The sequence below is a fragment of the Perca fluviatilis genome, chromosome 2 (assembly GCF_010015445.1).
Source record: "Perca fluviatilis chromosome 2, GENO_Pfluv_1.0, whole genome shotgun sequence".
Lineage (NCBI taxonomy): Eukaryota > Metazoa > Chordata > Actinopteri > Perciformes > Percidae > Perca > Perca fluviatilis.
In genome coordinates this window covers 10,404,303-10,428,473 of record NC_053113.1, presented here as the reverse complement: position 1 = coordinate 10,428,473, position 24,171 = coordinate 10,404,303, and the positions used below count along the sequence as shown (strand labels likewise).

Below are 24,171 nucleotides of genomic sequence, written 5' to 3'. Positions count from 1 at the left end.
GACTCTGGAGGAGCCTGGAATTTATCTGCCAACCTTGCGTTCATAAGTCGACCACTCTACCTTCGTCATACCATACTCTATTTTATAACTCTTTTCAACATACTATACTATGACTTTTTATGTTTTTTTCAGACTATGACTTTTCTTTCACTTTTTTTCGACATACTATACTATCACTTTTTTATCACTTTTTATCGACATACTATACTATGACTTTTTTATCACTTTTTTTCGACATACTATACTATGACTCTTTTGACTTTTTTGACATACCAAACTGACGTTTTTATGACTTTTTTCAACACGTTATACTGTGACTTTTTTCGACATACTATACTATGACTATCATTTTCTGTCCTCAGTTATATTGAAGATTAAATACAACATCAATCCAAAGACTTTCAAGCTTCACATATAGTTCAGTGTGATAAATACCTGGTGATCTGTCTGAAAATTGTGGGTTCAAACCCTTTATAGAGCAATGACTTTTAAGGTTTACAAATTCAACATGCTATATACTTGAATGGTGATATACTTCGTCATATCACCATTGTCAAATTTTAGATAAATATAAGTTTTTAAATTTTGTTAATTTCAAATTATTTAAATCAGCCTGCCTAATCTATAAGGTTATACATGGTCTGGCGCCTCCACCATTGAGCGATTTTATAAAACAAAAGTCTAGCAGTGTTGTTGGGTCTCGAGTGACTAGGGCCACTATGAGAGGTGATTGTGAATTGGCATTTAGGCGGACCGCCTTTTCACAGAACGTCCTGTCATATCAGGGAGTGCGTTTCTGGAATAGCATTCCACTGTCAGTGAGGGAAAGCACAAGTCTTTCTATCTTTAGGAGTCATTTAAAAGTGTGGTTGAGGGACATACAGACTTGTGATCATGTTTAGTTAATCATTATATATCAGACTTAACACAGAGTTAGTGTTATAAAAAGGGACGCAATTATTAGTGTAATATGGGTAGTGCAATAAATGTCAGTATAACATGGGTCGGTGTAATGTGGGTCAATGCAACATAGAATGGTCTTATATGGATCAGTGTAATATCAGGACAGTTTGTGGGCTGTTCACTATAGTCGATGCTTTCTTGTTTTCTATATGTCCCTTGTTGTCCACTCTTGTTGTTGTTGTTGTTGTTTGTTTTAGGATGATGTGATCACTGTTCTTGTCATTGTCCCTTTGTATATAGTCTGCATATAGTGTCTTTGTATGTATTCATTAATTTGTGTGTAACACCAACCTGCCAGGGGGTCTGCAGATGGAAATTAGCCTAAGGCTATAATCTGGCATATTTACATTTGTGAAAATGTTCATTAATATGTATTGTCCCCCTTTTCTTTCAAATAAATAAATAAATAAATAAATGACTTTTTATTTACTTTTTTCAATATACAATACTATGACTTTTTTACAACTTTTTTCGCTCTATTAGTTTTTAATAATTTTTTTCGCTATACTATGACTTTTTAATACTTTTTTTCGACATACTATACTATGACTTTTTATCACTTTTTATCGACATACTATACTATGACTTTTTTATCATTTTTTTCGACATACTATACTGACTTTTTTGTCACTTTTTATCGATATACTATACTATGATTTTTTATCACTTTTTATCGACATATACTATGACTTTTTTATCACTTTTTTTGACATACTATACTATGACTATCACTTTTTTTTGACATACTATACTATGACTTTTTTATCACTTTTTATCGACATACTATACTATGACTTTTTTGACATACCAAACTGACGTTTTTATGACTTTTTTCGACATACTATACTATGACTTTTTTATCACTTTTTATCGACATACTATACTATGACTTTTTTATCACTTTTTATCGACATACTATACTATGACTTTTTTCGACATACTATACTATGACTTTTTTATCACTTTTTATCGACATACTATACTATGACTTTTTTATCACTTTTTATCGACATACTATACTATGACTTTTTTATCACTTTTTATCGACATACTATACTATGACTTATTTATCACTTTTTTTTGACATACTATACTATGACTTTTTTTATCACTTTTTATCGACATACTATACTATGACTTTTTTGACTTTTTTGTCATACCAAACTTGACGTTTTTATGACTTTTTTCGACATACTATACTATGACTTTTTTCGACATACTATACTATGACTATCATTTTCTGTCCTCAGTTATATTGAAGAATAAATACAACATCAATCCAAAGCCTTACAGACTTCACGTATAGCTCAGTGTGATAAATACCTGGTGATCTGTCTGAAGATTGTGTGTTTAAACCTTTTAAAGGGCAATGACTTTTAAAGTCTAATATTCAAAATAAAGAAGTCAAATATATACTTAAAAAGTTAGAGTATAGTATGTCGAAAAAATTATTAAAATGTCATAGCATAGTAAGTGAAAAAGGTCATAAAAGTATGAATATAGTATGTCAAAAAAGTCACAGTATATTTATTAATAAAAAATCTAACCCCAGCTCTTTCTTCAGAGTTTTACATTTGTGGTCCTCAGTAATGTGCCAAAGTCTAAGTCAAATACGCCAAGTTCTAATTGTCATTGTGTTGGTGGCGTGGTAGGTCTGTTCTAGGTACATAAGGTACTGCGCTGGGTTCAAGACCTGCTTGCTACCAGCGTTGGTACAAACAACTACAGTAAATTCAGAACATTTTTATGACTTTTTGGACATGCTATACTATGACTTTTTAATACTTTTTTCAACGTTCTTTGATGTTCTATAACTATGACTTTTTTTACGACTTTCTTCAACGTACTATACTATGATTTTTTTTACAACTTTTTGACATACTAGGACTTTCTTCAACGTACTATACTATGACTTTTTTACGACTTTTTGACATACTATGACTTTTTTCGACATACTATGACTTTTTTTACGACTTTTTTCGACGTACTATACTATGACTTTTTTCGACATACTATACTATGACTTTTTTGACATACTATACTATGACCTTTTTTTAACATACTATGACTTTTTTTACGACTTTTTTCGACATACTATACTGACTTTTTCCGACATACTATACTATGACTTTTTGACGTACTATACTATGACTTTTTCCGACATACTATACTATGACTTTTTGACGTACTATACTATGACTTTTTTCGACATACTATACTATGACTTTTTCGACATACTATACTATGACCTTTTTTAACATACTATGACTTTTTTTACGACTTTTTTCGACGTACTATACTATGACTGTTTTCGACATACTATACTATGACTTTTTTTACGACTTTTTTCGACGTACTATACTATGATTTTTTGACGTACTATACTATGACTTTGACATGCTATACTAGGACCTTTTTTACGACTTTTTTCGACGTACTACACCATGACTTTTTGACAACTTTTTTCGACGTACTACACTATTACTTTTTTACAACTTTTTGACGTACTATACTGACATTTTACGACTTTTTTCAACATACCATACTATGACCTTTTTCGACATACTATACTATGATTTTTTTACGACTTTTTTCGACGTACTATACTATGACTTTTTTCGACATACTGACTTTTTTACGACTTTTTAGTATCAGAACCGTATTCACGCTGTTCTGATACCACACTATTGATTTTTTATTTCATAAAAAAATAAATTAAAATAAAAACTTCCCAAACAGATTCATTTTAATAATAAAATCTTTATTCTCAGGATTTGGTTGTAAGGAAACATCACATAGCCTGGTGTTACAGCAGACAGTTACAAGTCATTTGGTCAGTCAGTCAGACACAAAGCCAACTGCAAGTGAGGAAACATGTTCAACTAGGGACAGTCTGCAGATTTAGACTACTATGCTACGAGCGGGACAAAGAAGAGGGTCAGAGGACAAAGAGTTTCAAAAAGCAGAACATCTGAAATACTAACATGTTTCCAGGCTCACGCGGCCGTCTTAGCTTCTCCACTGAATATTTGGGTTGTTTATTGGGGGGTTTGACACCACAAAATGCATAGGTGGTTGTAAATAACAGCGGAATCTCCCATAAACTGCTATTTGTATCAAATTCAAAAACAGACCTGGAGATTTAATAAGTCTTTCCAGAAACGTTCATAAATCAAAAACAGAAATGTGACGCTTGCCAGGCTGAGGTGAAGGATTACGGAGGCAGACAATTTTCTGCAGGGGGTTAGCTCAAGCTTATTCTATATTATATCTACGTTATAAAAAATCAGCTCGCTTTGCCACAGGCCACAGCGGCTCACAGTCTAACACATGCAGAGCTTGGTATGAACTCTCAGTGCGCGCCAGCTGCAACATTGGCTTGCTGTCACGTTAATATTTCCATTAACAATTTCACTAATATTTTCCTCCATCCACTGCATAGTAGACGGTTTTATTCTCATTCAAAAGTCTTGTTAACAGCACAATTTCGGCCACTTTGCAATTCACACCTTCAGTGTTTTCATCTAGAACAAGAATACTGCTTTAAATGGTGGGCAATATGAGAGGATTATTAGATCTAACGGATAAAACAAGAACCAATTAGTCCTTTATTCTGAAAAACCACTCAAATGAACCCTTTGGAAATTACAGAAGCAAGTTATTTTCATTAACCGCAGTAAATTCCACAAAACATATCAATTAAAAAGAAAAAAAAAAAAAGTGTTTTTATTATAATATTTGTTCTCAAAAGTGGCTGTTGCATCACTGACATGTACCACCGCAGCATCCGGTGTGAGGATGTGGACCGGACGTGGTTGGCGATGAGCAGGGCCGCACTGGATGTGCGGTCGCAGAGTTTTCCGCGGAATCTTCCGCAGGTTTTAGACAAATTAAGAAAACACTCAGAATGTTACCACGTCTCCAACTTAAGCAGAAAAACAGTCCCCTTGAACCTGGTTTGAGTCCTTTTTTAGGAAAAAAAGAAAAAGGTGAGCTTGTTAGATGTGAATATTTTCTAGTTTTCTTCGCTCCTCTGTGACAGGAACCTGAATATCTTTGAGTTTTGGGAGACAGATATCAACATTTGTTACCATTTTCTGACATTTCATTTTATCAAACAACTAATCGATTAATCGAGAAAATAATAAAACAGATTAATCGACTATGAAAATAATAGTTCAGCAGCCCTAGTTAGTACTTTCATACTCTACTGACACATTACAGTAAAAATTGTTTACAGTGTGGAAAAAAAACACGAGCCTGCAACAAACAAACAGTGAATATGTAAGAAGAAGAAATAGAAGAAAGATGCAGGCACGTCTCAAAAAAAAACCAAAAAAACGTTGAAATAATGGCTTAAAACTCGTGTGTTTGTGCCTTTGGGCAAAAACTTTGTCCCATTTTCAGGAAGAAACTTTTCTGTCCAGCAGCCATCAAATAGTCAGCCGTCTCTTTTCACGATTAGACCAACGAGAGGGAAGGAGGTTTGAAATCCCCTCCACGTGCCGGCTGATCGCCTGTAATGCTGCCAACATTTACCCGCCAATTTACCTGCACTTGGTTTTGGTTCGCGATACCATTTCCTCAGAAGTGCGCGGCGGGATGAGGATGCGGCAGCTGGCCCCCGTTGGTTTTGTCCCTCAGCATGGTGAGCGCCGTGTTGGAGAAATCCCTCAGGACGTCCACGGTCTCCCTCTGCAGCAGCAGAGACTCCTGCACGAACTCCTGCTGGCTCTCCACCAGCAGCTGGACCGACTGGGCCAGCACCTCCAGAGACTGGGACACCGAGGTCAGCAGCATGCGGCTGGCGCGCTGCTGCTGCAGGCTCTGATTGGCCATCTGGGCCACCTGCTCGCGGGCCCGGCGCTGGGACGCTCCGCCCGGGAGAGGGTCCGACGCGGCGCCCGGGCCTGCGGCGGCGGCGGAGGGAGGAGGAGGATTGGGTGGGAGGACTGAGGAAGAGGAGGAGGGGGACGGCTGATGGGAGTTGGAAGAGGCTGCGTTGGAAGCAACGGAGGAGGAAGATACTGCGGCAGGAAGGGGAGGGACAGATTTAGAGGGTGAAGAAGAGGAAGGAGATGCAGAGATGGAGGCAGGAGGAAGCGGGGGAGTGAATGAGGAGGAAGGAGCAAGGAGGGAAGAGAAAGTCATGGTGGAGGTTGAGGAGGGCTCCGGTGGGGGCGGAGCGGCCGAGGAAGAGGAGGAGGAAGAGGCTGCGTCTGGAGGGAAAGGGGGGGCCGAGGGTCCAGCAGGTGCAGGTCTCGGGGAGGTGTTGTGGTTCTGGGGGGTGGTGTGGTTCTGGCTGTTTCGGGAGTAGGTGTGGACCGGCTTCATCCTCAGCAGGGCGTTGTCGGGCAGCGGGTCCAGAGACGGGGACGCGGGCCGGGGGAGAGACGAAGGGTAGGAGGAGAACAAGGAGTCGTCGTTCTCTTCAAAGTCCATGGTGTGGTCTAGAAGATCGCAGGGGTGGCAAACACGTCAGACAATTCTTACACTCGCGCAACAACTCCATCAACACATGTTTTTTTGGTAACAACGTGAAGGTATCTACACAAGAGTGTACATAAGGTAACAACATTTTCCCGGTGCTAAAACGATACATTTAAAACGGTGCGTGAACTGAAAGAATTATATATATATATATATATATATATAAAATTAAATGATTTATTAAAAATGTAATAACAATAACTTATTTCACCAGTAAATTCCTGTTAACGACAAAAACAACCAATGGATGGAAAATGGGTATTTCACAATTACTTTGAATGCAGCACGAGGCTGATGAGGCGAGGCTGAGTCTGTGTTGTTTTTCAGACAACAGCAGCTACAGTCTGGTGTTAGAATCCTCACCAGTGAAATACAGACACACTTTTACACCGTTTAGCTGTCAGCATTTTAACTGTGTTTTCTCCAGCTGCTAGCTAACGGTAGGCTAACGTTACCTGCTGTCGAGTGTAGTGTTAACTAGCTAACGGTAGGCTAACGTTACCTGCTGTCAAGTGTAGTGTTAACTAGCTAACGGTAGGCTAACGTTACCTGCTGTCAAGTGTAGTGTTAACTAGCTAACGGTAGGCTAACGTTACCTGCTGTCGAGTGTAGTGTTAACTAGCTAACGGTAGGCTAACGTTACCTGCTGTCAAGTGTAGTGTTAACTAGCTAACGGTAGGCTAACGTTACCTGCTGTCAAGTGTAGTGTTAACTAGCTAACGGTAGGCTAACGTTACCTGCTGTCGAGTGTAGTGTTAACTAGCTAACGGTAGGCTAACGTTACCTGCTGTCGAGTGTAGTGTTAACTAGCTAACGGTAGGCTAATGTTACCTGCTGTCGAGTGTAGTGTTAACGAGCTAACGGTAGGCTAACGTTACATGCTGTCGAGTGTAGTGTTAACTAGCTAACGGTAGGCTAACGTTACCTGCTGTCGAGTGTAGTGTTAACTAGCTAACGGTAGGCTAACGTTACCTGCTGTCGAGTGTAGTGTTAACTAGCTAACGGTAGGCTAACGTTACCTGCTGTCGAGTGTAGTGTTAACTAGCTTACGGTAGGCTAACGTTACATGCTGTCGAGTGTAGTGTTAACTAGCTAACGGTAGGCTAACGTTACCTGCTGTCGAGTGTAGTGTTAACTAGCTTACGGTAGGCTAACGTTACCTGCGGTCAGGTGTTTGTTAACTAGCGTCCCGTGCGGTGATCTTTCAGTTCCCTCCAACGTCTGTTTTCGGAGCATCAGAGAGAAGCGCAGGCATTTAAGTGGCACCTAAATAATGCACCGAAATCCGCGTTGCTATTCTGTCCGGTAGATAACGGTCATTAAGGTACCGGTGCCGTATTAGCACCGGGTCTTGGACCGCCCCCCCACACCCTCCAAAATAAAAACTCATTTTCCCATTCAAAACGGCGATTTTCACCGAAAAGCAACTAGGTATGAATGACATATGAACTCTAACCATAACTTGTCATGACTAAAACAGAATGACGATTGGGTGGTGATGGCATGGAAAAAAGCTTCTGGGGGGGTGTTTGGCTCGAGGTCATGGTGTAAAGGACCCTAGGGTGAATTACTCCGAACCATCACTTTAAAGCCAGAAGCTGAATAGAACAGTCCGTCTCACCTCCATCGTCAGCCAGGTCAAAGTCAGGGGACGAGTAGAAAGGATCGCCTGCAAAAACATGGTCAAGCTGCAGTTAGTCAATCAACAAAATGACTCGAAGGCTGACAGTACCAGTCAAAAGTTTGGACACGCTTTCTCAGTCACTTCCAGGGTTTCCCGCCGGTTTATTGCCAGCCAGGCCTAAGTTTCCACCAAATTTGAATGTATTTTCAAGGCATTTTTTAACCCTCCTGTTTTCCTCGGGTCAAATTTGACCCGTTTTTCTACGTCAGAAACATGGCTTCCTTTTCAACCAAAAATGTCCTAAAAATAACATGGATGGTTCCATCCCCTAATTGACGATCACTACTTCTATCGTCTACCTGGGAGAAAAGCTGGGATCATCATCCATAAACGTATGTTTCTCTGACCTTAACTATTAGTCAAGATAATTCATAATTATTGCTTATTTTACTCAATAATCAGCCGTAATTTCATGCAAATGAGATTTATTCACCATCAATTTCATAACGAAGTGTAAAACTAGTGGTAATAGGTTATGAAGTTGGCCAAAAAGATGTAACACAGAATTGGGTGATCATTTATGGCATGGGTGTCAAACTCAACTCCACTAAGGGCCACACTGGAAAATAAGAATCACATCGAGGGCCAGACATGTTTAGTTTATTGATGGGCTTTTATTTAAATCGAAAAAGTAAAATATATGTGACTGTATTATTGCATGTGTCATATAGTCTTCTCACTTACAGTTTGGTTGACATAAAGTCCTAAAGAAGGGTTAAAAGGGTAAAAGAAGTCAGGAAAAAGTTCCTCAGCCATCATAGAAAAGAAGTGCCCAAATACGTCGGAAAAAAGTGAAAAGAAATATTGGAAAAAGTGACAAAAACGTCAGAAAAAGTGACAAAAACCAGGTGGGCCAAAATGTATTGTGAACCGAAATTGATATGCGGGCCGGATCATAATCTGAGAGGGGCCGGATTTGGCCCGCAGGCCTCGAGTTTGACACATGTGATTTCTAGGCTACTTTATGCTTTATAAACAGGCAAACCAAACCGGAGAACAGGTGCATGGTCGACGGGAAGACAATACGAGGGTTTGACCCGAAGAATTGCTCTCTAAACAAGGGTTAATACAGCACCATAGTTCTTGTTTGTACAGCATTTTGGTCAGCTTAAACTGTGTTTAAATGTGTTCTAGAAATAAACTTTACTTACTTACTTTAAAAGAAACCGGTTTTAGAGAGCAATTCTCAACAAAGTAAACGGAAGTACATAATCCTTGTGTTGTCCTTCGGGTCACTGGGACCCGAAGGACAACACAAGGGTTAAGTAGTTACAGCGGTTCGCAGAAACTATTGGGCTCTACATTATAAAAATTTTTGTTGCAAAAAAGTCCCATAATATATCTTAGCAATAAGCTGTCTACTCCGATCTCTGTTTGTTTCTGCTGTCTATATTATTAACGATTTTTGAATCTGTTTTTTTTGTATCTTTTATTTCCCTCTGTTTAGACTATTACTTTTATTTTACTTTCACATTATATTACTTTTATTTTTACTTTCACATTATATTATTTGTATATATTTTTGTATCTTATTTGTTTACGTTTTGCGATGACTAAATATCTGTAAACTATTTTTTGAAATAAAGTTAAAAAAAAAAAAAAAAGCAAGGTGTTGGGGGGGAAATCACTTTTTTTCTCTTTTTCATCAAACACCAGTTTTTGAAAGTTCCCGCAATTTCATCGCATAAAATTGCATAAATATCATATATATATATAGCATATTCCATTGCATTTTTTAAGAAAACGTGCGGCATAATCAAGGATTATTCATACCTGTCAAGTTTTGGATTTGAAAATAAGGGACATTTTTCCGGTGCCCACCGCGAGCAGTCCCACCACCCCAACCAAGCTCCAGTATCCCTTACATTTTAAGACAGGTGTACAAGAAAGCTAAAATCACCACTTGATGCAGAATGCTGAAAACATTTACAATTTATAACATTGCTTGTCTTTACATTTTATTTTCATTCCACACATTCTTTTCATTTCATATTGCTTTTCTTTTACAGTTTTTCTTTTCATTTCACATAACTTTTCTTTACTCTTTTAGTGAGTTATTGTATAAATTTGTTGCAGACTTTGCATTCTTTAAGATTGTTTTGGAAGGAGTGTATTTGTGGGCTGGGCCAGAGTGGTTTACATGAGAGTAGAGCGCAAACAGTTCTGTTGTCTAACGTCATCCTATTCTCTGTAACAATCTTTCGTACCATGCTAAACACCCTTTCTGAACTTGCATTGCTATGGGGAATGCATAGTAAAGCCTTCATAAGTTTTGGCAGCGCACCGTCTCTGTCGAAGCGTCCATCATCCGTCACTCATCATCTGACCTCACACACTAAACTCGCGACAACTGCCACCTACAGTACCTGTAGTAGGCTACTGCAGGTGGCAGTTATCGCGAGGCTAGTGAAAGAGCTCAGATTGGGAATGTTTTGTTTTTTTAAGCCCGCTCGGACCCGGGGTATTATTTTTTAATAACGCAGGTTAAAATACGGGAGATTTACGGGAAAATACTAATACGGGAGGACGGCGGGAAAGAAGGGTAAAATACAGGACTTTCCCGGCCAAAACGGGATACTTGACAGGTATGATTATTGCCCTCAACAATCACAAAAAAACTCCGCATTTTTTTCTGGAAGGACTGTCTTATGCTACGAAACAAAAAATACCAAATAAAGTAAATTTACGCACAAAATATATTTAAGGAAGACGTTACGACATTTATTTTTATCCTACGAAAAGGACACTAAAAAAAGACCTTTGTTGACAAAAATTCAATACTTTTAAGGCCTACTTTTTAAAATATAAAATTTAAGAACGTTTAAGACCCTGTGTGTTCCCCGTTTAAAACGTATCCAAATATATAGTTTGACTTACCAAGTATCTTACCAAATACAATTTAAATCTCTTATAGGCTTTTCATATCACATAATTGCACAAACTGGATTTTGAAAAGTGGAAATCACACCCTAGGGTATATAGGTAAACGTAGTGACATTGGTGCAGACTGGTTGCATTTCTTTAGTGTTCAGCTCCACTTACCGGCGAGATCTTTCTCCGGGGAGGAGAGAGGAGAGAAGTCGTAGGAGGCTCCTCCGGGTATAGACTGGGAGCTGTCCGTCAAGCTGAGGTAGGAGAACGGGGGGGCATTGGGGGGCGGGCCTTTGCTGTAAACCTTTGAAAAATCGTCCTCTTCGTCGAGGTCAAAATCACTTTCGCCACCTGAGGACCAACCAACGGAAACCAGCTCATTAAGAAGGAACACTTGGATGGGAGAGCAGAGACGGTCAAATATCACAATGTCCTTTAAAGGGATACTCCACCGATCTACTACATAAATGACCCAATTTAAATACATATTCATCTTTCCAGCGGTGAAATACAATGTTGTTTTTTTTTTTTTAGGATCTTTTAACACCACGACTGTTTCATCTAGGTCAAGGTATGATCTGCAGGATGGGTATATACAGCTGATAAAAGCCTGACTGAGTTTAAATACTTCTGCTTGTTTACACCCAAAAATCCCAAGTTAAATCTAAGACCTTTTTAATACCACCTAGGGTTAAATTTAATGCCAACATCACGGCCATATAATGGAAAATCAGTGGGACTCTGGAGATAAAACTAAGACTAGCGCTCACATTCAAGCTTTTATTCCGCAATTCATCAAACAACCATTCATGTTTGGTAACTTAGTTTTTAAAGTGCCCATATTATGAAAATTAAATCACTTTTTCTTCCACACGCATACAAACTTTGAAAATAACCATCCACGCTGTTTTGAGTGAGATACGGTTTCTGAATGTGCCCTGCCTTCAGTCTCCGGGTGAGCTGGTCAAAATCGGCATGGCTTGTGACATCACAATCCGAAATGAGCTGGCTAACCTCAACTGTTAGCTCGTAGCGTTAGCATGCTAACGCTAACGCTAGCATGCTACGTCGTTCTCAATAGCAAAGCACTGCTGAAACACACACAAGTTCACCATAATCTACAAAAGAACTACTTCCATGTGCTCCCTGGTTTAGAAGAAGTCTCCCAGCTGATCCTGCCTTGGAACTGACTGAAGTTGGAGAAACAGGCTTTCTTTTACCGTCTCTAGAGTTAGCTAGCTGACATGATCTACGATCTGAGCTACTGAGCATGTGCGAGTGCAATCAAAGATAGTACAGAAGAAGAAGAAGAAGAAGAAAAGAGGTCTCACTCTGTAGCTAAAACAGAGACCTGAACACAGGGTGAAAAGAGGAGCTGCAGCAGTGAGAGAGAGCTGTGCAGTACAACAAAAATATGGTGTTTTTTGAAAATTAAACCATGTAAACCTATTCTGGTACAACCTTAAAATACAATTATGAACCTGAAAATGAGCCATAATATGGGAGCTTTAAAACACATTAAGAGAGGATTTGAATTTGTATTTTTAATTCTCAAATCTTATCATTTTGGTGATGAGGATTTTTCCTTGGCGCTGGCTAAAACCTCTTTGTGGCAGCGCCAAAAATTCCTCTTTGCAGGAAAAACACTGTAACTCCGTCATTTCCCAGCTGTCTGATCCTAGGATCAGTGCTGTGCGATTCCAGTCACCTATGTGGGAAACCTATTATAGCTGTCTTCTTTAATGTGAGTCTGTCCTTTTAATTGTGTTGCAGGTTTTGTTTATTTTAATGGACCTTGAGTCTAACAATAAAGCTATCATCATCGTATTACTCAAACCCCTAATTTCCACCGGGCACGTGGCGTGCCCCCTGCGAGCAATCGCGGCCACTCAAGGCAATGTTTGATATTCCACCAGCTGCGCCACGGCGCGTCCCAGAAACGTGCGTGAAGCGGCTCTCCGCTCCGCTACAGATACACGGCAGGTCTATTTTCACGCGAGCCGCGCCGGCATTCAAACAGCCAGCCAGCCAGCCAGCCAGCCAGCCAGGCAGGTAGGGAAACAGCGAGAGCATCCAGTCAATTTACCAAAACCCCCAAATATCATTTAACAACACCAGAAAAGCGAAGCATGGAGTAGGGCTGCTCGATTATGGAAAAAAATATAATCACGATTATTTCAGTCAATATTGAAATCACGATAATTTAACACGATTACTCGTATACTTGTGGAAAGATGTTGCAATTCTTGAATTTAAAAAACAGTAAAAAAAACATACATCTGTGAAATTTGCCTAAATACTTGTCCTATTTAAACTATTTTTTCATTCAGAACACGAGAAAATAAGAGTTTACTTGCAAAATGTAATGAGCTAAATAATAGTTTTTCTCTATTATTCTGTTTTTGTGATCTTTGGGAGCCGAAATCATAATCACGATTACATTTCGATTAACTGCACAGCCCTAGCGTGGAGTTTAACAGCAGGAGTGCATGGAGTGGAAGGTAGATATTAGCTTAATAGACAGGCGATTGTTCTGTTAAAGGACAAATCCGGCGCAAAATGAACCTAGGGGTTAATAACACACGTGTACCGAGTCGAGCGTTCTCTGTGATGGGTTTTCATGCTAATCAAATGTGACCAGTTTTAGCGCAAACCGCTAATTAGCTTATAACGCTAGACGTTGGGTCAGAGGGTAAAGTAACAAGATATTGCCATTTTCTATACCACTAACGAGGCTCAAAATAGCACCACACTTCCACGGTAGCATAATGAGGGTCCCTGCATGTAAACCGAAGCATTGAGAGCTTTGTAAGTGTACAGACAGTTTATTAAAAATATAGTTAATAAAGACAGTACCGTTCACGTATTCACGACCAGTCGAACGACGTGTAACCAGTAACACAGCTCAAGCGCGGCGTTCGTCGTTCGACTGGTCATGACTGTTTTCCAAAGATGGCGCCCGCCTGTATACGTGAACGGTACGGTCTTTATAAACTATCTTTTTAATAATTAAAATAGGTTAATTTTGCACCTGATTTGTCCTTTAAGTACTTGTAGAGTCAATATAATCTGCAGAGTCGGGCAGCAAGCCGCTCCGCTTCTGAGACGCGCCCGGTGTGGTAAGGCGCGCGGCGGAGGACGGAACAAAACGGCGGCGCAGCCAGAACGCAGCACGGACGCTCCCAGTGGAGAATCGGAGTAAATCCAGGGTTCATACGCATTTTTACCAATACTTTTCCATGACTTGCCAGGACCCTCTTGTAAAAGAGATTTGTAATCTCAAGGAGTTTTTTCCTGGTTAAATAAAGGTTTGAGACTTTTCCATGACTGTGTATTCCTGAAAATCTCAGTCGACATTATACAATAAGAATAAAAATCTGTGTTAAAGTTTACCCCATTAATCGCATATTATTATGCGGTGTTAAAAAAAATCCCATGATGTTTCCAAAACCTTTCCAGGCCTGGGATTTGCATTTTTCAAATTCCATAACTTTTCCAGTTTTTTTCAAATCGTATGAACCCCTGTACCATTCTCTTGAGCACTGAGGCTCTCACAACAAAAGGCCCTGCCATGAATTCCCTGATAAACCCACATTTCCCGGGCACACACGCTTGCTTCTCCTCACCTCCTCTGGGACTCATCATTAGGATCTTGTGGACCATCCTCTCCACGGGGCCCATGCTCTTCTTCCTCACGTTGCTGCCGTTGGGGCCCCGGAGCGCTCGCCTGCCATCACATTTCAGGTCGGCCCATTTCTTCATGATCTGACGCACCTGTTTTGAAAATGAAAGTCATCTATAGTAGCAGCAAGAAAGTCATCTATAGCTGCAGCAAGAGTTCTCACTAGGACAAAAAAAGTGGATCATATCACTCCAGTTCTAAAGACTTTACATTGGCTTCCTGTGCCTCAAAGAATTGATTTAAAAAATACTTATGCTGGTTTATAAATCCCTAAATGGCTTAGGACCAAAATATATCTCAGATCTGTTAGTGCTTTATGAACCACCCAGACTTCTCAGGTCGTCTGGAACAGGTTTGCTCGTGGTCCCCAGAGTCAAAACTAAACAGGGAGAAGCAGCGTTTAGTTTTTATGCTCCGCATATCTGGAACAAAATACCAGAAAACTGCAGGTCTGCCCCAACTCTCAGCTCTTTTAAATCAAGGCTGAAGACCTTTCTTTTTGATGAAGCTTTTCGTTAATTCTTTTATCGAACAGTGAATTTTATTCTTGTATTTTATTTCGTATACAATTTTAATACGGAATTGTAAATTTTATTTTTGGATTTTTATTCTCATATTAATTATTATACTGAACTATATTTTTATTTATGCATCTTCATTGCATGCATGCATTCATTACTATTTTTATTCTTATTTTACTCCCTATTTTGCTATTTGTTCTTTAATGATTGAAGATTTGTGTAAAGCACTTTGAGTTGCCTTGCCTATAGTAGCGCTGTGCTCGATTGAAGAAATTCTTAGTCGACTAACACTCGTTCAATTGTACCGACTAATCAATTAGTTGATTTAATCGACAGATCTGTAAATCTGAGTTTCTCCGCAAAGAGTCGTGCTAAAAGCACCACTTTAATTCTTGTGTTTACCAGAGATGAGCTCGTACGTTTCTTGGAAATAAGTCATTCAGCGTGAAAAAAAACCATCAAACATGACTAATGGACTAAAGAAATCTAAGTTGACTAAGACCAAAACGACCGATTAGTCGACTAATCGACTAAGAGGGAGCAGCCCTACTCTATAGTGACACAATGTTTTAGATTGGATACATCTTTCCAAGTTAGGAGCCTGCTGCTACAGCTATAGTTTGATGCTTCAAACTAGCGATGACACTATTTGTGGATTAGACGCGACAGAACAATTAACAGCCAGCAATTTGTAACATTAAATAGTCATTTTTAAAAAGCTGAAATACACTCCGGGTCAATGTTTATAGTAAATTGAACATCTTTGGGTTCTGGACAGTTCATCAAACAAAACAAACTATTTGAAGACGTCACCCTAGGCGCTGAGAAATGTGACGAGCGTTTCAAATTATTTTCTTCAAACTTTTTATAGACAAAATAAACCGATTAATCAAAACCTAGAAGTGCTAATCCTTCATTCTTTAGGAACCCCAAGGAGTCGCTAGATAAAACAGAAAAATATATTTCTGCTGCAACAAAATTGCTTTTAAAATGTAATCTTTCTAATTTCTCTTGTGAATTAAAAGGATAATTTTACTGTGTGTCTGTGTGTGTCTGTGTGGGTGGGTGTGCTCGTGTGTGTGATAGGCCATTAGTCATTTATTAAAGCAAAAATACACACACAATCAACTAAATTGGAAGACTTCACCTTAGGGCTCTAAGAAATGTGACGAGTATTTTAAACTCTTTTCAAACTTTTAATAGACAAATTAACGGATTAATCAAAGAAGTAACACAACTAGAAGTGCTTATCATTCATCCTAAGGGACCCAAAGAGAACAGAAAAACATATTTCTGCTGCGACAAAATTGCTTTGAAACGTAATTTTTCTGAATTTCTCTTGCGAATTAAAAAAAGGACAATCTTACCATGAAAGTCTTCCAGAAATGATTTAAATAAAACAATCTGAGAAGGAAGGCTAATGCTTAACTAATGCAGTAAACGTAGGACACTTACATCTATAACTACAGCAAAAATGATGTCTGACAGCATGCCCCACATTTAAATAGTCATAACTAAAAATCACACACTGCCTGTACATTCTTCATCAGCGTTAACAGGACGAAGGATGAACAAACCTCTCTGTGATTCTCTCCCAGACCGTTGATCTGATTGGTGATTTCAGTCCAGGTTTGTTTCTTGGCTTCAGCCGACACGCCTTGGTTAAACTTCTCTACAGGGAGAGAGATTATAGCACGTGAGACATCAGAGTCAGACATGATCTGCCTAATATACATATCTTAAAAAAAAAAGGACAAATCCGGCGCTAAATGAACCTAGGGGTTAATAACCTGTGTGTACCGAGTCGACCGTTCTCCGGGATGTGTTTTCATGCTAATCAAATGTGGACGTAGCTTGAAAACAAGCTACTTGAGCTGTGTTACCAGTTACACAGCGTACACCCCGACCCCCACACACACACACCCCCACACACACACACACACACACCCCCACACCCTCCTAAGTACTCACTGAGGAGGATGTATCTGTTCCTTTTCACCGCCTCCAGCAGCAGTTTGATCTCCGTCATGGAGAACCTCGGCTTGCCTCTCGCCCCCGCGGCTCTCACCGCTCCCAACTTAAACTCTTCATCGTCCTCGCGCCACAAGGCCGACGACATGGCTCCAGCCTCGACCTCTCCCTCTCCGCCGACGCCGCCGCTCACAGCCCGCTACAACTCAGTTTGGTACAAGAGTCCAGATCTCAGCGCCCACCCCACCCCACACCAGGACTGTCTGGTCCCGAGCCACCCGCCAGCCTGGACTGAAGACACCTGTCTGACTGCACAGGGCCTGCGACAAAGTAGAGACAGAGAGAGAGAGAGAGAGAGAGAGAGAGAGAGAGAGAGAGAGAGAGAGAGAGAGAGAGAGAGAGAGAGAGAGAGAGAGAGAGAGAGAGAGAGAGAGAGAGAGAGAGAGAGAGAGAGAGAGAGAGAGGAGACAGGGAGGAAAGAGACAGAACAGAGGCAGAGAGATGAAGAGAAAGAGAGCGAAAACATAAGATAAAGATATAATTTATTGTCCCCGAAGGGAAATTTGTTTTGGACTCTGTCCATTCTGCAGCGTTACAAAGACAACACCAAATACAGAAAAGACAACACCACAGACAACACCAAATACAGAAAAGACAACACCAAATACAGAAAAGACAACACCAAAGACCACACCAAATACAGAAAAGACAACACCAAAGACAACACCAAATACAGAAAAGACAACACCAAAGACAACACCAATTACAGAAAAGACAACACCAAATACAGAAAAGACAACACCAAAGACAACACCAAATACAGAAAAGACAACACCAAATACAGAAAAGACAACACCAAAGACAACACCAATTACAGAAAAGACAACAAATACAAATATCTCTCAACACATACGCTCATGCAACACAAACATACTTCCATATACATATAATAAGCACATTAACTACTCCTTTCATTGGCACTTCCCATTAAAACAACCCCGTCGGCTGTATTCGCGCAAGACAAGAGTCTGGGTCGCAGCAGTACAGCGCCACCAGAAGCCTACGTCAAACGATGAATTAAGTAACTTTGTAAAACAGAAATGAGAACTCTGCTTCTGAAACGTACAGGGCCGAGTATCGCCAGCGATTCGATTCAGTTAGGTTGGAGACATTTCAGTTACAGTAACAACTGTGCTTGGATATAAAAGATTTCTCAGAGAAGTTAGGCTGTAAATTGTACACGCAAGAAGCACCAATAGTCAGCCCTAGAATATCGCCGCAATATAGATCTCGAGGTATTTGGTCAAGAATATCGTGATATCTGATTTTCTCCCTATCGCCCAGCCCTAAGTTTAAAAGTACTTTCTACTTACACATCCATGGTGAAAAGGCAGATATTATAAGATTGATTTCTGTATATTATGAATCGATATCAGATCACTCAAACAAAGATGGATTTTAATTAGGGAATCGATTATTTTAACCAGGCCCTGTTGTGAATTAACTGGGTGGTTTTTGGATTACAGGTGGCATTTACAGCTCCATGTAAGATTATATATTTAAAGAGATAGAAACTGGTTGTTTCTGCCGTGTGGACACTCGGTGGCAGTATACAACAGAATCCAAAAAACTGTGAGACAGACGATGTTTTTCTTAAGCAAGATAAATAAATAGATGTTTCATAGCCAAGATTGCACAACTTCTGGATAAAGCAGGTAGCGGGTGCACTTGTTTAGGCACACCTTGACCTACCTGCAGCTGGTATAACGGTGTCACAGAGTGGATGCATCAATACCACTGTTATCACTAGCTTTGTGGAAGACGTAGGTGCACATATGGCATAGGTGGTCGGGGGGGTTTAGGCGTCATTCCCTCAAGAAAATGTGATGTAAAAAAAAAAATAAAAATAAAAATGCAATTTCCCCCCCATTCATTTTTGTCTTTTTGTGGGTTTTTTGTCTCTTTGTAGTTATGTTGTGTATCTTTTTTTGGTCCTTTTGGTTTTCTTTGGGGTTGTTTTGGGTCTCTGTGGGTAGCTGGCGTCTCTTTGTTGTCTCTTTGTGGTAGTTTTGCGACCGTTGTTATCACCATATCGGCGTCTAAAACGTTGGAAAAGCTGGAGCAGATGATAAATAAATAACACTCAGAAAGCTTAAAGACAAAACTTGCCCGACTACAACCCTTACATCTGTGAAAAGTCCTTTAGTTCGGCTAAAGCTGCACACCAAAGAGACGACACGAGACGTAATACGTCTCCATAGCAGCAGGCGGCGCTAATCTGTATTGTTGACCAGGAAATGAAAACCGGCAGCTGATTGGACGAACGCGTCACGTGGGTTTGTTTTCTCCGGAAATTCAAAGCCAGACTGTCATGGCGGCTCGTTCAGAATACGATCTCATATTGTACTAAAATAGTTCACCTGAAACATGTTTCTGAAAACATTTTAAGAGAGAAATAGGCCGTGCAGTCGCTGAATCTGTCTTCATTTCAGCTCAACAAAAGGTCAGTTTGAAAGATTTTCATCAGATTTTGAGAAACTCTAGTCACGCTCATTCAGCTCGCCATTTCCGGGTGAGTCCCGACTGCCCAGGTCGGCCAAAATGAACGCCGACGGCCCCCCAGACGGACGACGGCACGGGACACACCGAACAGACTCGAGTCACTGACCTCGCCAGACTGTCTAACGGCCGATAATCGGCTAAGTGTGTCCCGGCTATTATATGCTGCCTAAAAAAAAATAAAAATAAAAAAATAAAACGGTCCGGGTGCTGCACCCAAACCTTATAAATGGCGGGAAAACCCTGAAATCATTTTATAAATGTCAAATCATAAGAGAAGTTACCTGAGGACACTTTACAGATAGAGTAGGTCTAGACCTTTTTATCATTTACAGCACATGTGTCAAACTCAAGGCCCGCGGGCCAAATCCGGGCCCTTGCTAATTTTGATCTGGCCCCTATATACATTTAGGTTCACAATACATTTTGGCCACTTTTTGTCACTTTTCACAACGTTTTTTTCAGACATATTTGACGCTTTTTCCAAATGTTTTTGGCATTTTCGTCGTAATTTTTGTTGACCAAACTGTAAGTGAGAAGACTACATGAAACATGCAATAATACAGTCAAAGATATTTGACTTTTCCCATGACATAAAAGCAATAAACTGTATGTCTGGCCCCTGATGTGATTGTCATTTTCTAGTGTGGCCCTTAGGGGAAGTTGAGTGTCGATCACATCCATCACATGGGTCAGATATGTAGAGTTTATTGACATACTCAAATATCTTTGACTTTTACTGCTTTAATTGACGTTCATAGGAGCCATTAGGGGTGGTACGGTTCGGTTCATATCATGGTTTTTGGTTCTTGTTATTTTTTTTTTTTATCTTTAACACTCCAGAATATACTTCAGCATATGATATATAGCTGAAATTAGCATATTGAATGCATGTTGCACAATACATGCACACAGTGGCAGTTCTATATATTGTTTTATTTCATCATAGGTGAACATGAAATCCAAAATGTTCCCACACACCAGACTATATATGACGCTGGCGCATCCTCCAGCTCTGGGCAGCCTCTCTCCCACTTGACATTTCTGCACGTGACGTGCAGCAGCAGCAGCACACCACGCCACTTGAGGAGTGGTCGGCTCGGTGTCTCTCAAAATCTGACGAAAATCTTTTAAACTGACCTTTGCTGATCTGAAATGAAGACATATTCAGCAACTGCACGGCCTATTTCTCGCTTAAAATGTTTTCAGAAACACGTTTCGGGGAACTATTTTCGTAAAATACTGAGATCGTATTCTGAACGAGCCGCCATTAGAGTCTGTTTTGAAATTCGGGAGCAGCAAGACCCATGTGACACCATCGTCCAATCAGCTGCCATGGGTTGCGTTCATCAAACTCATTCTGCTCGTCATTTCCAGCAAGCGTTTTTAACATAGGTGTCGAAAGTGGGCACTACGGCAGTAAGTGGTTAGTGCACATTAACAGTGTACTGACGAACCGTGCGGCACACACACACGCTCCGAACCAGAGACTAGCGAACCGAGCGGTTCGGATGTTTTTTCATGAACCGTACCACCCCTAGGAGCCATGTATATTATGTCTGTTTGTGGTTTATAGTTTTTCACCTATGATGTAATGTAGGACGTCCATGGTCTATTTATACACTTGTGCACCTGCGTGGCGGAGGCTAGAGAGGTGGCATATAATTTAAAATGGACAATAAATCTTTGAACGCATATCAGGTCATACAGGGGACTGTACCCTGACTCAGCCTCTCGGCGGCTTATAGAGATTGCAAAGAAGTCGCTACAACGTTTGTCATATTTCTAGCGTTTTTGTTGACATAAAAGCACTACAGAAGTCAGCAAAAAAAAGCTATAGGACGACGAAGGAATGTCCCGCCCTCCGCTGCCTCTGATTGGCTACCCCACGTATTCTGACTCTAACCCGGCCAATCACGCTCCTCATGCCTTAACGTTGCCTTTAACAATGCATTCATTAATTTAACTTTCATGTAAACCATCGTGACAAAGATAAAAAGACAAGAACACTTTTAAAAACTTCAATTGATAAATAAAATGTTATGACTAAATTATAATACAGATACAAAAGAAACAGCAAGTAATGATTTTTTTTTGTCTTTTAAAAAGGTGAAAAAAAGACAATTTAATATATTGATTAAAATCCTGAGAAAATCGTATCGTCAACTTAAAATCCTGAATGTATTGAATGTGAGTTGAGTGTTTCCTTACATCCCTAATTGTGAATAAACTTTAACCATCAGCTGGAAACATACAGAGAACATAACAAATTTGTGATATTTGGAAACATTAAAGAACCAGACGTAAGATTACATATTTGATCAATATAAGCTTCTTCAGAGTTGAACTGGAGTTCATTTTTTTTTTTTTTTAGGGGCGTAGATCAACAACATCCTGTTTTTCTCCAGCTTCTGTCCCTACATTGCCTCCTTCTGGTCAGAAGCTAAAATTAAAATAAATGCCATGGTGTAGAGATACACCCAAGAAAAATAAATAAATCACTATAACAGCTGATTTATAACTTTTTAACGTTGACAAGCATCAGAAACGCAGGTTAAAATGTGATTTTTTTAATTTGTTTGTCTTCAGCTACTGTATCAAAGTCAGTATTGTACCACAACGCGCCAGTATAGTATATAAGTATATGATGAGATATGTACGTACGTGTATTTGGTAGTTTCAAACATAAACGTCGATTTCCCGTTGCAGTGTATGTAAATGACATCAACTGACGGGAAGTTAACAAGGCTCCAGGCTGTTGCTTAGCAACGGAATTCAATTTAAAAAAATATATATAAATAAATAAAAGTCTAGCTATTAGTATTAGATATGCTGAAATGTGTAGCCTGGCGTCTTAGTAAATTAGTACACAGAGAAAAAAAAAACAACCGTATTGATAGAAAATTATTTCAATTAACATAGCGTTTTATGCTCTGACCACGTGGCCCCGCTTGAGCCAATCAGCTGCTTTCTTCTTGTGTCTTTGTTGAGCTTGTGCCTGCCTCTCCCCCTGCTGCTGCTCACACAAGAAGCAGCCTTGCGATTCATTCCGCCATCTCTGCGAGCTTCACGGCCGTTACGTTTACAACGGCGAAAACCGGATTTAAAGCGAATTTCGGTAACGATACATGGGTTTGTCGTGGATGTAAAACGCGCGTTTATAAAGCAGCGTGTTGTATTTGTGCGCCGCTCCGCTGCGCCGAGGTATTTTAACGTTAACGTCACGCGACTATCCGTTGGTCGAGCTAGAGGGCGAAATGTCTGCTTTCTCCGGCGCTAATGTTACGCTCTTTATTTCGCACTGTAGCCTCTAAACTACTACTTTCTTTCCTACGCTTAACCACGCGCGTGGTCTGTTATTTCATATTTGTCGCGGTTGGCGGTGAAAAAAAAGCTGAAAATGTAGAAAATAATTACCAGAAAAAATGGCGTTGTTCTCTCCCTCTCCTCCTTCCTCCGCGGTTCTCCCGAAAGTTCGGAGTGTCGAGAACAAACCCTACTGCGCAGACTCCGATTTCTTTTTTCCCTCCCTTGAACGCGCAACATTTTCAGCCCGCTGCGCGCCCCCAAGCTGCCCCACATACAGCGTGCACTAATCACTCCCACTTTCAAATAAAATCACACGCAAAACAACTCCCAAACAGTGCGCAATTTGCTCATATTGTCAGTATTTAGAGAAAAAACTGATGGGTGAAACCTTCTCGCGATGCTGACAACTCCCAAAACACCCCTCCCCTCCCCCCCCCCAGTTTAGACCTAATTAATTAGTCCACAACCACATTTGTATTTTAGCATTTTTTTTTTTATCATAACGTTCATATTTTAGCATTTAAATACAACACACATCAACATACATTGATAGCCATGTTGTGTTAAGTAGTCTTAAGCCTGCTGTGTGATCTTTTTAGGTCAAAGGTCATAATTGTACTAATATATTACTGCTATAACCACACCCTTAAACTCAAACCAGAGCATCTGAAGTCCCAGTTTTACTCCACACCCCCAATGTAGGTCAAACCCCTCACTGTTTTGGGAACGCATCCATAGCAGCTAATAAAGTAGAAACAATAGAGGAACCAAAACAATTATGCAATTGGCTCTAATGGAAAAGAAAAAACCACGCACACACGAGTTGCATTTGCATTTTTTTTTTTTTAAATGATAATCTCAGATTCAGATGAAGATTAGAATAGAAAAAAAAAACATTAGTCATTTATTTGTCTCCACCATTTTATATCAACGTGGAGAAGAAAGAAAATGGAGCGAGAGGGAGAGAGTAAGAGAGAGAGAGAGAGAGAGAGAGAGAGAGAGAGAGAGAGCGCAGAGAGAGCAGGTTCCGTGTTTGTCCGCTTGGTGTCGCCAGAGATCTTCCTCTGGGAACAAATACGTGTTTTCCTTCTTCTTGGTAATACCCGGATGCACCTGCAGAG

General features: G+C 40.0%; 1 protein-coding gene across 1 annotated transcript; it reads right to left on the bottom strand.

The window, feature by feature from the left end:
• Positions 1-3,703: 3,703 nt before the first annotated feature.
• On the bottom strand, positions 3,704-23,285 carry LOC120548947 (polycystic kidney disease protein 1-like 3). The gene is made up of 7 exons (XM_039785453.1): positions 23,159-23,285; positions 17,183-17,502; positions 16,789-16,883; positions 14,635-14,782; positions 11,180-11,359; positions 8,075-8,122; positions 3,704-6,413 (listed from the first exon to the last, which is right to left on the bottom strand). Exons 2-7 carry the CDS (start codon positions 17,328-17,330, stop codon positions 5,548-5,550), a joined length of 1,485 nt encoding a protein of 494 aa, XP_039641387.1. The 5' UTR covers positions 17,331-17,502; positions 23,159-23,285; the 3' UTR covers positions 3,704-5,547.
• Positions 23,286-24,171: the final 886 nt, after the last annotated feature.